Genomic DNA, 15,025 nt, shown 5'->3' on the forward strand with positions numbered 1-15,025 from the left:
GAAATTTGGACACACACACACACACACACACACACACACACACACACACACAGGAGAGAAAGCCCTGTGACAGTGAAGGCAGAGATTGGAGCAATGTATCAGCAAGCCAAGGTACGCCAAAGATTGCCAGCACCCACTAAAAGCTGGAAAAGAGGCATGGAATAGATTCTCCCTCATGGTCTTCAGAAGGAACCAACCATGCTAACATCTTGATTTTGGATTTCAGGCTCCCAGAACCATGAAAGAATAAATTCTGTGGTTTTAAGCCACTCCCTGTGGTTTTATGTTATAGCAGATATAGGGCACTAATACAGACCTCAGAAATGATTATTGCATCTACAGCAGCATTCACTCTGCAGTGGACTAAAACTGAAAATAACAAGAAAGCCCTCCGCCCACATGTGTCTGCCCTCTGCACTGCTGTGAAATTGCTTGGACATTTTCCCCACGCAAAAGAGCAGGACACACCATACATAGAAGCAGCATCGGGTGGAGCTGGATTTGGGGAATCTGCATGTCAGAGATCACATTCTTAGCATCTGCCTTGACCTCTGCTGAACCCTGGGCTGAGCACCTCCGGATGAGGTGTATGAAATCCACTTTCTCATTACTGATCTTTACTATTTCAACTGCAAAGTGGGATTGAGCTGTTTGGGACTTCTGTGAGATGCTGGAAATACAGAGCTGGAGATGGAGGGAGAAAAACGAAACAAAGATCTACCAATCTGGGCATTCCCAAAGCACACTGTTTGCTTGTTCAAAAATATGTATGCAAGCAAGTGTATTTGTATATATTTCCATATGCCATTTTTGCTATATTGAGGTATCACTGACATACCATCAAATTTACTTGTTTTCAGCACACAAGTCAATAATTCTTTTTTGTTTTGTTTTGCTGGGTTTATTTTGGGGGGTGGTAATTGGGTTTATTTACTTTTTTTTAATGGAAGTACTGGGGATTGAACCCAGGATAATATCACTGTACTATCACAGGTGTGAAGTGGTATCTCACTATGGTTTTGGTTTGCATTTCCCTATTGATTAGTGACATTGAGCATCTTTTCATGCACTTGGCCATTTGTATATCTTCTTTGGAGAAATATCTGTTTAGATTCTTTGCCTTTTTTTGAATTAGGTTATTTGCTTTTTGTTGTTGAGCTATAGGTGCTCTTTATATATTCTGGATATTAATCCCTCATCAGATATATGATTTGCAAATATTTTCTCCCATTCTAAAGTTTTGTGGCCTAAATTCTTGTAGCTTAAGCCACCCAGTTTCTAGTCATTTATTAGGTGCTCTTCTGCCCACACCTCTGCCAGACCAGGAATTTGTATATGACATGTACACGTGTACACACACACACACACACACACACACACCATTTTGCTTGTTGTTGGGGAAGGTGAATGCTGCCCCTGCTCACCCCCAGTCCATGCCAGCCCCTGCACAGCCCCCTCAACCATCTGCTACAGCAGGCCCTGTCTGTCCTGAAGTCCCCACTGCCTGCCCAGGGCTTAGCACTCACGGACTGGCCAGGGCTTGCCCCAAACTCTGTGGAGAGGGCTGATGGAATATGTTGCCTGGAGGACTCATGGTATCTGGGAGCAGGGAGGGTGCAAGGGAAGTTTCTGGAAGGAGCAGTTCAGCAGGCAAAAGAGGAGGGCAGAGTTTGAGCAACGGCAGGCAGTAGGGGTTGGCACAGAGCATCTAGGAATTAGGGGGAGGCAGGAGCCATCAGGGCAGCCCAAGTTTGGACTTAATCTCGAAAAACAGAGAGCCGTCAGGATTTGAGACAGGAGGACTGGGTGGTCCACTCTACAGTTTTAGATGTTAGGCCCTGGTACCTGGGGGTGGGTCTCCTCACTAGAGGGACCACCTGGGCCAGCTGGGAAGGAATTTTGAAGAGGGACAGGATTTGGACATGACATAAAAAAGAGGTCTCACCCCCTGCAGAGGGACTTACCGCAGCAGGGCCATCGCTGAGTTGGGCACCCTGGGAGGGGCAGGAGGAGGCACCCCTCTCTCAGAGAAGGAAGGGAGCTAGCTCTCCCTTGCTATTTGCCAGAGGGTAAAGGGAGGCTCAGAGATGGAGGGGCCTGGCCTAGGGGATCTGTGGATGGCGAGGGTAGGGAGAGGGAAGTGAGGACTGGCAGTCAGGCGCCTGGGAGCAGCTGCGGGTGTGGAAGTTTCGCCTCCTGGCCAGCCTCATTTTCCCCAAAGGGCTCAGCTCCTCAAACCACGTGCACTGTATAGGTTGCTGGGTCCAGGCTGGGGCAGCGGTTGTGGGGACGGGGGCGCCCTGCCGGGTGTGGGGTGAAGACGGCCCGGAGACACAGCGCGGCCCAGGGTGGGGCGGGCGGGGCTGGTCCATGAAGGGAGGGAGTGCGAGGGGAGGCGGCCAAGCAGGGCGGTTGGAGGGGGGCAGTCCAGGGAGGAGGCGGGTTCAGAGAGAGCGCTGGGTCAGATTGTGGGGGTGAAGAGGGGTACAGGTTGTGTCGGAGAAGGCGGAGGGGGATGGGCCGGGTCCCGGGATGCGTCCAGGCAGAAGGCGGGGCGGGTCCCAGGAGGGAGTGGAGGAGAGTCCGCGGAGGGAATGAGTCCAGGGAAGGGAGCGGGGGCGGGGCAGGGTCCGCAGAGGGGGCGGGGCAGGAGGCCGGGGAGGGCGCGGCCGGGAGTGGGTGAGCGGGGCGGGTTCGGGCGGGGGCGGGCCCGGGGACAAGGCGGGTCCGGGGAGGGGGCTGCTCCCCGGCTGCCCCAGCCTGGCCGGGCGCGGAGCGGGGCGCATGGCGCCGGGCTCACGGCGCGGGGGCTGCGAACAAAGGGCCCCCGGCGGCGCAGTGGCGACGGCCGCGCTCGGACCCCGGCCCTGGCTTGGCCCCGGCCCGGCCCCCTCCCGGGGCGCGGCGCCCCACCAGAGCCGGAAAATGTGGGGCGCCCTGCTCGGGCCGCTGCTCCGGCTCCTGCTGCTGCTGCTGCTGCTGCTGCTGCTGTCGCCGCGGGACGGCGTGCGCGCTGCGCAGCCCCAGGCCCCGTGAGTAGCCCCGGGGCGACCGAAGAGGCTGGCTGCCTCCGCGGGGTGGGGGTCGCGGGGACTGACTCAGAGAGATTCAACGACCTGTCCAAGGCCACACAGCCTCCGAGCTGGGCGGCGCTAGAGCCTTGACCCCGCAATCCCCGTGGGTCAGACTGGGAAGGGGGAATCCTGAGGCTTCAGAAGTGGCCCGTTGAGGTGCAGGGACTCCTCAGCGCTAAGGCTGCGGGGCCACCCCACCCCGCCTCGCCCAAGGCTGTCTTCTTGGGTGGCAATTTCTAGTTGTCCGTGGCATGAAGGTAAGAGGTGCGTGTCTTGGCTGAGAACTGAAAGGAGAGACCTACCGTTCCGTTTAACTTGAGAGGGCGTGGTGGTGATGGGGGGAGGGGGGAGGGAATGCTTGTTTTGCTTACACATTTTTCTTGAAGTTTGCTTACACAGCTTCTGGTGGGTCGACACAGCGAGGAGGTGAATTAACTGGCTGCTAAGGAGAATTTCCCATGAGTTGGCTTCCTAGGGAATACTCCCAGACCTGCCAAGTTTGGGTGAGCCCTTCGGGGTTGTGGGGCTCAGGAGCCCTGCCTCCGGCTTCCCCAGCTTAGCCGCTGGGTCCAACCCCGCCGATATGAGCCTTGTTCAAGCAGCCCTTGTATAGGAGTTCCCAGAAAGCAGGTCAGCAGTAAGACTAGGTGGGCGGAGGCATCTCCAGCGCTGCTCCTTTGGATTGCAGTTTGAAAAGTTGGGACACCATGCTGCCATTCCAGCCATGGGATTTACCTCCCTGGACCTTGTGAAACTGAAATGGCCAATTTTTGTCCTGATGCTTTCCAAGCTGGCATTCTGTTAGAATAGCAGTTCTAAGCCAAGGGGCGATTTTTGTCTCCCTGGGGTCATTCAGCAACGTTTGGAGGCATTTTTGGTTGTCATGTCTAGAGGGAGGCAATGCTGCTGGAATCTACTGGGTGGAGGTCAGGGATGCTGTTAAACATCCTGCCATGCCCAGGATGGCCCCTTACCACAAAGCATGATCCTGCCTGCAGTGAGAGACCATGCCTGATAAGGACCAAGTTCAGAGTCCCTGTGTTGCAGTGTTTTAAGCAGTTCTCAGGAATGTTTGTCTCTGACTAAAGTTGCCCTGGGATCTTACCTACTGTTGAGTGAAATAGAATCCCCAGTGATGGGAGACACACAATGATCAACCCAGGGTTCCAGATTAGCTGGCCTCTAAGCCAGAGCTGTGGCCCACCAGCCTGTAGGATCCTGTTTTAGGAATAGCCCTGCATACCCACTTCTCTGATCCATGTGGTTTTTATGTGAGGACTCCCTGGTGCCAGAAAGTCCCGTGGCTTTTGCATACTGTTTTAAGACCAATACTGCCTACACTTTACCAAACACCATCTTTCCCAGGATGGGACCTCCCAAGACCAAAGGAGAAGCCAGTGTCAGCCCAGATGCCAGGGGGTGCATCAGGTAGACAGTGATCGGCTGGTGAGCGCTCCAGCGGCTGCAGTTCCTGAGCTGCAAGGAAAGTTAATTTGGTCCCGTCAGGTTCTCTGGGCCTTTGGGTGGACGCACTGACTCGGTTCTGTTAAGGGCTTTAAAAGTGCCCAAGGAAAAGGCAAACCAGTTTAGTGTATTTCCTCCAAATGTTCTTCCACGCTCAGCAGGTGCTATGTGGGAGGCCCTAAGGGTCAGCTGGGAGCCAGATGGAAAGATTCTGTCCTGAAGGTGGCCATATTTCAGTGCTGTGGTGGGACAGGACACACGGGAACTTGGGGTCATTGCCCGTGCAGGGCAGCGTTGGAGTCAGATAGTGCATAACATGTGCCTGGGGTGGTTGCGTGCTCCGGACAGTACAGTTACGTACCCAGGATCATTGCACGCCCTGTGCACTGCTGAGGCTAGACACTGCACGGAGGACCCTAGGGGCGTTGCCCCCTCTGATCAGTGCTGGAGCTGGTGCTGCACATCATGTATGAAGCATGGGTGTCCCCACATGTTTTCCCTTTCTCCTGTTCCCTTCTGGGGCCTGTAGTTCTGCACCGTTGGAATCATGCTGCCTTTTCTGCCAGGCCCTGGGCATCTGCCATTGCATTGTGAGCAGGTCACGTGGTTCTGGATGAACCTTTGTGATTTTCCACTGGAGGCTGCAGAATAACAGGAGGCAAGTCAGGTGGGGAGGACCTAGGCCTCCAGGTTAGGTACCTTAAGGGGACCCCGGGGCCCTCTCATACCTAGTTGTGTCATCTGGTGCATGTTTCTTCTCCCTTTGCAAGGTCAGCTTTCCCACCTGGAAAGTGGGATAATGACACCACTCTTTCAGAAATGTCTTCACAGTCAAGCTGAGGATTTTCAGAAAGAGTGGGCTGTTTTGATTCCATTGTACGTGGTGCTTTTCCTGTTTCAAGCCATTTAGTTTGTTTTCAGGGTCTTGGTCTTAAAATTAATACTGCAGGAAGCTCCTTGCTTCTTTCTACTGGGTTCCAGAGTCTAGCTGCCTGGGTTTATATCCTAGTCTCTTACTGACTCAGACACATGACTTGGCTTTTTTGGGGCTTCCTTTCTGACTCATAAGTGAGAGATGTTAGCCTTTCTCACAGGGTGTCTTTGAGGATGAAGGGGGATCCTATCAGTTACTCAGCCTACAGGGGAGTGTTTTAGTTTGTGGGTGTGGCATGTGCAAAGGTCCCGTGGCAGAAGGAGCTGAGAAAAGAGACCAGAGGCCATAATACAGAGATCGAAGTGGGGTTTGGTGTTGGGTAGATCCAGAGAAGCCAGATTCTTATGGGGGTCTTCCGAGGTAAACAGCCTCAAGGACACACAAAGTGGCAGTGCTGTCAGTGTGATTGGGCATAGGTGGGAGTCCACCCAGGGTGCACCCTGATTCAGCCAGGTGATAGTGAGGCTAGGGGTGGGTCAGACAGCCTTTGGCCTTCACTGTGGTTCTCCTCTCTTGCAGGGGCTATTTGATCGCCGCACCCTCTGTCTTCCGCTCAGGAGTGGAGGAAGTCATCAGTGTGACCATCTTTAACTCCCCAAGGGAAGTCATGGTCCAGGCTCAGCTGGTGGCCCAGGGCGAGGCGGTGGCGCAGACCCAGGGAGCCATCCTGGGTAGGTCCCTGGGGTGCCTGACCAGGGCTTCCTCTCCCTTTGCAAAGTGGTTTTTAAGGCTCAGGCAGTGTTGGAATTGCTTTGCTTCCTCCCCACCCAACATCCAGAACCTTGGCAGGGGTCAGAGGGCGGGTTGCATTCTCCCCACTTTGTTGGTGGAGAGAGTAAGGCCCAGGAGGGACAGCCACCTGCCCAGTCTAGGAAATCAGAGTGCACTGTTAGCAGCTCAGGTTCAGTGGGCGCAGATCTGGGCACCCTTTCACATCAGCTTTGGCTGGAGGTGGGAAGGGGGCCCAGAGGGAATCTTGTGACCTTCCCAGACCTTTCGTTGAGCTTCTAGCACTCCTGTGGTGTTAGACCCAGATCTGGGCTCACCGCCAGCCTGCCACTGAGTTGAGGTCAGGCGCTGAGCCAGCCTCTCCCCATCCCCTCCGTAAACTTCAGATAACAACAGCGCTGGCCTCCTGGACAAAAGTGCCAAGAGCAGGCCCCTGCCTCAGGGCCTGTAATCTAGCAGGGCAGGTAAATCATGCTTCGTGCAGAGTGTGGTGTGGCCACAAGAGGTGCCGAGAGAAGATGTCAGGCCTTCAAGGCTTACAAGGCAGCCGTTGTCCCCTGGGGATACGTCGGTGAGACCAGCTTGAAGGGAAACTAGAACGACTTAGGTACAGGAGGAGTGTAGGCAGTCTCGACTCCCCGGGCCAGTCCTGAAACCCAAATCAGTTTGGCTTCAGCAACAGAGAGTTTATGGGCTCTCATAATTAGAAGACTCGACTGGCATAACTGGCCGAGTCTCCCAGCTCCACTTCTGGGTGGGCCTCTGTCTCCTCAAAGCTCTGAGGGAGTCGCAGTTGTGGGACCTCTGGGGAAAGTTCCAGGATTCCTTCTGATTGGCCCCGGTTGGGGCATGTGCTCAACCCTGAACCAATCCCTGTAACCAAGGGGAAGGCCTGTGCTGATTGGCCCATTTTGGATCACGTGCTTGACTCTGACCCAATCACTAAGGCTAGGGGCAAGGTCTGTGTAGGTCTGCACGGAGTCCCAAGAGAGATGAGCAGAGCCCCACCAAGACTCATGAATTGGGAGCTGGGCAGGTGGCTCCTCCAAGGAAATTGGCTTATGTTAGCAGGAAATGGGGAATAGACACAGGGAGGCAAAAATAGTGGATTCGTAATCAAGTCCTGGAGGCCAAAGAGCCCGGACAGGTGTCAGAACAACAAATGACTCAGTTTGGGTAGACTAAAAGGTTGATGGGAGACGAGTTAGATCCACTGGAGTGAGGTCCACTGGGGACCTCAGTCTCCTCTTCTTTCTCTCCACCCTCCTCCTTGTTCTTCACCCCCGGAGTTTTCTCTTTGCTCCCCTCACAGCTTACCTTGGACAGGGGCCAGGGGTGAAGTGAATTAAGTATGCAGGCTGGCCAACTTTCCCCTGAATAGCTCGGCTTTGTCCATCCTCTCTGGTCTTCAGTCCTGGCCAGCTTGGAGGAAACCTCTCACTTCTGCCAATCCCAACCCAGCCCAGGCCAGACCAGCACGACCTAGGGTGTGTGTTTGTCCACAGAAAATCCTTCTGGCTTAAGAAAGCCCCAATTAGTAAGGCTGCAGCTCATGGAGGCAGGAAAACACAGCTCCTAATTTAACTGTTCTTGTTTTGTTTTCATTTTTTAGATAAAGGGACAATTAAACTCAAGGTAAGCTATGAATTTTTAAAATCAGAAACTCTACCTTGGAAGTAAAGAATTGAATTGGAATGGAACAAGAGAAGTTGCATGTGTTGCGAGAAAAATCAATAATGGTGATGTAAAAAAAATGAAGAAAAACTTTAGAAAAGGGGAAAACTCACCCATAATCTCATCGCTCATAATTTTCACTTTTTCATGTTTCCCATAAATCCTTGTCTGCATAAAGACATTTTCTTTCTTAGTTGCAATTAATGAGTATATTGTGGTCTTTCCTGGGATTTTCTCGTAACACATTGCATAAATATACTTCCATGTGTCCAAGTCTCTATATTGTAATTTGCATCTTATTGTAAGAAGCATCCTACTGCATCTTTTTTATATACAAATTTACTAACAACCCTCCCACCCCACCACACACACATCACTTGTACACAATTAGATTTTTGTTTTCAGGGTTTTGATAATGTAATCCAAAAGTTGACAGCATCTTTGTGCGTAAAGCTGTATTAGCATTCTGGATACCTGCCTCAGGCTGAACACCCTGAAAGAGGAACTACCAGGTCAGGATCCAATCCTCTTGCTGGGTCCTGTTTTGTCGTAGAAGACACAGCATGGCACCACCGGCTGTCCATTAGAAACCAAATTTCCCACAGCCTCGTTGGCATTGAATATTATTACTTGAAAATTATTTTACATCCCAGACTGCATGTAGGTAATTCTATGACATGGGTTTTTAAACTGGAATCCTTGGATTTCAAGGCGGTCGTAAGCCCTTAAATTGTCTGTATTTTCTGGGTTAGCTAGTCCTTAACGTTTACCAGATGCGCAAAGGAGTCCCTGCAATGATGGGCTAAATGGACAATCATTTAAAATTATAATGTGTCCTACCCTGGTAATCAGACTGAAGTCTGAGGCGGTTCCTCTTCCACCAAATGGGATGTTTCATTAGTGGCTAATTGCTGTAGGGTGGCGGTCTTCCTGCCCTCTTGTCAATGTTAGAATTCTTTCTCTGGAACTCCCTCCCAGAGGTGGTTTTTACTGTGTCTGGAGACATTTTTGTTTGTCATAACTTGGGAGGGTGGGGGTGGGGGTTGCTACTGGCTTCTGGTGGATGGAAACCAGAGATGCACCTACAGTGCACAGGACGGCCCCTCCCCATCCAGCTCCAGATGTCAACAGTTGGGAAACCCGGGGTAAACAGGCTAGAGACACCCTTGCCGGCTTCCTATGAACAAGTCTCTTTTCTTGTGACTCAGAAAGCAGGGCTGCCCCAGACAGGAGTTAAGATTATGCTCTATCTGGGGCCACGGCACATGAGGGGGAACTCTCTACAGGATAGATGCTGTGAATTTGTGTAAGAAACCAATGAGGGGCCGTATAACTCTGGGAGAGGGGTCAGGGGATCTTAACACTAGACTAGAGATTCTGTAAAGGGTCTTGGGATCCTCAGCGTTTAGAATAGCTCTGGTTAAGCCTATCTCAGTGCTGGGGGTGGGGTGGGGAGGGATTCTACCCCCCGCCCCCAGGGGCCACTGGCAGGATCTGGAGACATTTCTGATTGCTGTGATTGGGGGTGAGGGTGCCACTGGCATCTGGTGGGTGGAGGCCAGGGATGCTGCTCAGCACCCTGCAGTGACAGGACGCCCCCCTCCCCCACCACTGCAAAGGATGATCCAGTCTGTTTAACATCAGTCGTGCCAAGGTTGAGAAACTGCTTGTGGAACCATGGTGTGGGCATCAGACGAGAAGCTGCTCTTGTGGATGTCGGACCCCCCCCCCCCACCAACCCATTGCCTCCCCCTGACTCCCCAGACCTACCTGCCTTGGGGACCTGAGCACTTCTGAGTACACATTCTGGAGGCCCGTGCCGTGGGGACCCAGTGTTGGCTGCCACGGGTGGTCCACGTCTAGTCTGTGCCTCACCCTTATTATCTCTGCAGCGAAGATGGTGGGTAGAGGCCCATGGTGGGACTTTCAAGAAAGCCTAACTAAAACCTCGCAGGGTTTGTTTTATTCAGATTTTTTTCAGACTTACCTGTGCATCTTGGTAACAAATGTCTTGAGCATCTATTAAGTCCCAAGCACGAAGTCATACACGTTCCCTGCTCTCAGCCACCAGCCTTACTGGTGACAGGCAAAGGGTGGGTCAGACCATAAACCCCCGATTATGTGAATATGATCCCCTCAGAGAGTAGTAAGTGTTCTATTTTATTTTAAAATATGTTGGAGAAAGCGAGTGCTGAGGAGGGCAGGTAGAGCCACATTTTATACAGCAGGAGGGCCCCCTCTGAGCTGAAACCAGGAGGAATAGACATGCAGGGATCTGGCGGAAGGGCATTCTAGGCAGAGGGAACAGCCAGTGCAAAATTCCTGTGATAGGAAAGTGGCAACAAGAGACAGCCAGTGGCCTGGAGTGGAGTCAGCCAGGAGCCATCATAAGTGATGGGAGGGAGAGTTCCAGGGTGTGGGGTCAGCCCTCACCTGAATTCCTCTGCTTTGGGTGGTCTCTATTTCTGAGAGAAATCATACCATTCCCACCATCCATGGGTGTCTGTTGCAGACCATGCCTTTAAGGTCACAATCACCCACCTGCACAATAATGTGTTGGAAGCTCAGAAGGTCCCGTGAGTCTGGTGGCTCCTCTCTCGGGTATACTTGGATGCCCACGGAGTCCAGTAGTCTGGGACCCACACCCAGAGCCCCAGGGGCCTTCCTGGCCTGGAGGGGCTGGGTGCTGAGCGTTCATCTGGGTGGTGGACAGGCCTGTGGTGGCACTGGCCCCACCACACGGCCTTTCCCAGAGGGCAGCTGGCCCCAGGGAGCCTCTTGCTTTAGCTGGGCCCCCCCACCCAACCTTTTGCTCTGAGCTCCCAGAGACGCCAACTTTGCTGGGTCATCTCCCCAAGGGATCTTGGTCCCCGAGCCCTTGGCTGTCACTGGTGCTAATGGAGTGAACATGAATCACTGTGATCGGGGGTAGGGGTGGGATCAGCTCAGGCTAGAACATTCCGGAAAGACCTGTAGGAGCTGGCAGGTGCAGGACCGGGTAGGACTGCCACTTTGCACTAAGGAGACTTGATTAGAAATGGCGGCTTCGCCGCTTTTCAGACCTGGGGCAAGTCACTTCATGTTCCCAAAGGTCACATCTGATCCTTCCGGTTCTCAGGGGCAGCCTCTTGTCCCCCAGCACCCTGCCCCCCAGAACACGGCCCCCATGGCCCCCGCCAGCTCCCTCCTACCTGCCCATGCCCCTTTCCTCTCAGTGGCCTGAGACTTTTTCCTCCTTGAATGAAGGCCTTTGGCCGATGCTGAGAGGTTTCCAAAAATAGGGGCAGATAAGGATTTTTTTTTTTTTTTTTATCAGAGTAAGGGGTTTATCCTCCGGTTGGTCCTGAAGGTTAACTGTAGTTAGGAGGGACCCCACAGGCCTGAGAAGTCCCATCCTGAAGGTGGCAGGGGGCAGGCAGGGTCTCTCTGATGTTATTCAGAGCAGACAGGAGGAGACAACCAGAGAGAGGCGCTACAGGGATGGAGGGTCCAGGCACACCCCAACCTCATCCATAAAATGGGCACGTGGGTGTGAGGACGGGTCAGATAAGTCAGCAGAACACTTAGCATGGTTGTTCACTGTGATGGTGACCAGGGCCTTTTCACCTCTTGGGGAACTGCATGGGTGGATGCTGACAGACGACTGGAAGAGGAACACCCCACATTTGGATGGTCTTAGGAGCTGGGGGCACATGTAGCTCCCATGTGAACTGTCGACCACATAATGTCCACCTGCCAGGCTTCCAGGGATGACCTCGAGCATCACATTGGTGGCAGGTGTTCACATCTGGGGAGCTATGAGTTTTGTCTGCTTTAATCCCAAAAGGAGCTGCTGTAGGTTATGACTCACACACGGATGTTCTGCTCACCACCTAAAAAAAATAAATAAATAAAGGAGGGGAAGTTATAGCTCAGTGGTAGAGCACATGCTTAGCATGCTTAGAATGCACAGGGTCCTGGGTTCGATTCCTAGTACCTCTATCAAAAATTAAATAAAATAAAATAAAGCTAGTCGCCCCCCTCCCCCCTCAAAAAAGAAAAACTAATAAGGTGGTATTATATAGGGGAGCTTCCATCTCCTGAATGTCAGAAACTTTGCCCTAGAAGCATCTGAACTCTGGGGAGAATCCTTAAGACTGCAGTGGGGTTTCTTTTTGGTTTTTTTCCATCTCTGTGGCAAAAAAAAAAAAAAATTTACTACTTTAACTATTTTTAAAGTGGACAATTCAGTGGCGTTTAGTACTTTCACCATGTTATGCAACCACTACCCTTATTTAGTTCCAGAATATTTTCATCACCCCATCCCGGTGAGTGGTCACTCCCCATGCTCCATCCCCCTCCAGCCCCTCACAACCACTAACCTGCTTTCTGTCTCTAAGGATTTGCCTGCTCTGGACATTTTGTAGAAGTGGGATTGTGTAATGTGTATGCAGTGTTTACAGGGGGACAAAGCACAGAGGCATGTATATCTATGTATGATGTATACACACATGCACGTACTCATATGTCTGTATGTATGTGAAGGAGCTGGGGTCTCCATCGCTGCCAGCTCCCCAGCTGTGGCTGCATTTGGGTAAGACGGGAGATGGTTCTCGTAGCTCTGCAGTGGTGAGAACATCTTTGCAAGCTTGCAGTGTCAGGCTCTGTCATGTTAGGCTAGACCAGGTTTCTCTGTCTCGGTGTTGCTGACACTTGGGGCCAGATCATTCTTTGCTGTGGGGCTGCCCTGTGCCTCTCAAGGTGTTGAACATCATCTCTGGTCTCCACCCACCAGATGCTGGGAGCACTTGCTCCCTGCAGCCATAACACCGTAAAACATTTCCAGAAACTGCCAAGTATCCCCTGGTGGGGGGACGCAGTCGCCCCCAGGTGTGCACCCCTGTCCTCGACCTCCATGCTGCCTTCACACCCCCTGGGTCCCTTCCAGGGTGACACCTGCTTCCCAAAGCTCTGTGCTCTGCCTGCAGGTGCCTACCGGCCTCCGGGGCCAGGCACTCCTGAAGGTGTGGGGCCACGGCCTGCGGGCGGAGGAGGGCCCCCTCTTCCACAACCAGACTTCGGTGACCGTGGACAGTCGGGGCGCCTCTGTGTTCATCCAGACTGACAAGCCGGTGTACAGGCCCCAGCACCGAGGTGGGCGGCCGGTGCGGGCCGGGGGGAGGGCCAGTCACGGCCTGGAGCTGCCACACGCCTCTCTCCTTTCTTCCAGTGCTAATCAGCATCCTCACCGTCACCCCAGACCTGAGGCCCATCAACGAGAAGGTGAGATCAGCTTCTAAAACTGGGTGCCTGAAACTCACACACCTGGGTCTGCCTGGCCAGGGCCACCATCAGAAACTGGCCTCTCTCCCCTGCCTCTTCCAATTTCTACTTTTATTCCTAGTTTCTTTCTGGGGCTCCATGTTCCCTGGGGGGGACCCAGGTTGGGGGGCATCTTTGTGACAGAGAAAGGCAAGAGTGGTTGTGCTTCCACAAGGGGTACCAGTGGCCCCTGCCAGTGGTCAGCACCCCTCCGTGCCCCGCCATGGCCCCTGATTTGAAATCCTAATAGCCTTGCATTTATTTAATGTTTATTAGAAAGATACTATATAATCACTACTTCAATTGGCAGTAATTTCAAATGTACAGAAAAGTTGGAGGAACAGTACAGATAGCTTCCTGTAGACCCTTCATGGAGTCCAGGGGTCGGCAAACTTCCTGTCAAAGTCCAGGTAGTAAATATATTCGGGCTTGCAGGCCAGAGGGATTCTGGTGCAACTTGAAACTACTCAGCTACAGACAATTCGTGAATGAATAGGCTGGGCTAGGTGCCAATAAAACTTTATTTACACAAGCAGGCAGAGGGCTGGATTTAGCCCAAGGGCCATACTTGGCCAAGTCTTGACCTGAAGCCGTGGTTCTTAAACTGGAGGGGGCAGCAGAGTCACCTGCAGGGCTTGTTCACACACAGATTATTGGGGTCTCCCCAGAATTTTTAATTCAGGAGCTTCGGGGAAGGGGCCCAAGGATCTGTTCAGGTGGAGTCTTCCCTGTTTCTTCCCCAAAAAGTCATTGTTTCCCCTTGGTAATCAGTGAGTAATCTGTGGGGGACGCTCGAGACTGTGGGCACCCTGTTACCAGTCAACGGGCTCATTTGCTACTCTCAGCATCCACAGATGAGTCCAAAATTACGTGAATCAAAACTTGCTCTGATGGTTGCAAAGTGGTGATTTTTCCAACTCTGTGGCTTCTTCTGTATTTATTAGTTGGCATTCTGCTTCAAAGAGGTGCTTTCAGAAGTTGTTGACTGTAAAGGAAGAGATTTAAGTAAACTATACATGTACATAGCAAAGATGGGAGCGTGGTCTGGGACGACTTCAGTTGAGGGAACCGCGATGGGCCACGTGTACGGTGCTTAACCGTGTGCCAGACACGAGCACGCTCTGGCACTTGGGGAACATGACTGAGCAGAGCAGGCTCGGACCCCACCCCCAGAGGGCCCGTATCCTGGAAAATAATCCTGCAAAGTTCCCTGGTGGGTCCCAGCCTAGAGCACAGTTCCGATGGGTACTGTCTCGCTTTTATCATCCCAAGTTTCTGCGCTACTTTTTCATTGCATATTTTAATGCCCGTGTTTTTGATGCATCCTTGCAAACTCCCCTTGGTGCCCATCTTCCTTCTGTCCAAGGAATGCTTCGTACCCAGCCACCCCCTCCTGGTGGATGTTTGCTTGTTTCCAGGTTTTGGCCATTGTCAGGGATGCTGCCCTGACTGTCTTTATGCTCGAACCTTCTTTTCCACTGGCCTGTCCTTCCTCAGGCTCAGTTGGACCCCAGGAGTGGGATACTGGGATCCACGGCCCTGACAGTGTTGAGGTCCTGAATGTGTGTGTTTTTGAGTGGACGGTGCCTGGATGTTGGAGGGGGCTGCCTGCCCACAGCCCTCCCCAGGGAGGGGGGGTTGAGGCTCAGTCACTGGACATCACCCCCTGCCCAGTGTCCAATTTTTGCCAGAAAGGGCTTCACGCAAACGATGGGAGGAAAGGGACCTGGATCTGTATGTGCAGCTGCTTATTTTCCTCTGGAGGTTGGTTGAGGGCCCAAGAAGGCTAAATCTCAGGATGCTGAATTTAAAGTGCAGAGCTTCCTTTGGGCTCAGCATGGACACCCTT

The 15,025-nt window shown here is 52.6% G+C and overlaps 1 protein-coding gene across 4 annotated transcripts in view; it reads left to right on the forward strand.

Annotated features, from left to right (window-relative positions):
- Nucleotides 1-2,716: 2,716 nt before the first annotated feature.
- Nucleotides 2,717-15,025, forward strand: part of CPAMD8 (C3 and PZP like alpha-2-macroglobulin domain containing 8) — a 76,114-nt gene continuing 63,805 nt past the window's right edge. For 3 of the 4 annotated variants that reach the window (XR_012501623.1, XM_074350499.1, XM_074350500.1), the window contains exons 1-5: nucleotides 2,717-3,032; nucleotides 5,992-6,143; nucleotides 7,814-7,836; nucleotides 12,843-13,008; nucleotides 13,085-13,137. Coding sequence is in view for 3 of the 4 variants with exons in the window: in XM_074350499.1 (XP_074206600.1) it covers nucleotides 2,785-3,032; nucleotides 5,992-6,143; nucleotides 7,814-7,836; nucleotides 12,843-13,008; nucleotides 13,085-13,137 (642 nt within the window). In the remaining variant the exon portion in view is untranslated. The remainder of the gene's footprint in view (nucleotides 3,033-5,991; nucleotides 6,144-7,813; nucleotides 7,837-12,842; nucleotides 13,009-13,084; nucleotides 13,138-15,025) is intronic. The other variant, XM_010972108.3, reaches the window with a different exon arrangement.

Source organism: Camelus bactrianus, chromosome 22, assembly GCF_048773025.1.
Source record: "Camelus bactrianus isolate YW-2024 breed Bactrian camel chromosome 22, ASM4877302v1, whole genome shotgun sequence".
Taxonomy (NCBI): Eukaryota; Metazoa; Chordata; class Mammalia; order Artiodactyla; family Camelidae; genus Camelus; species Camelus bactrianus.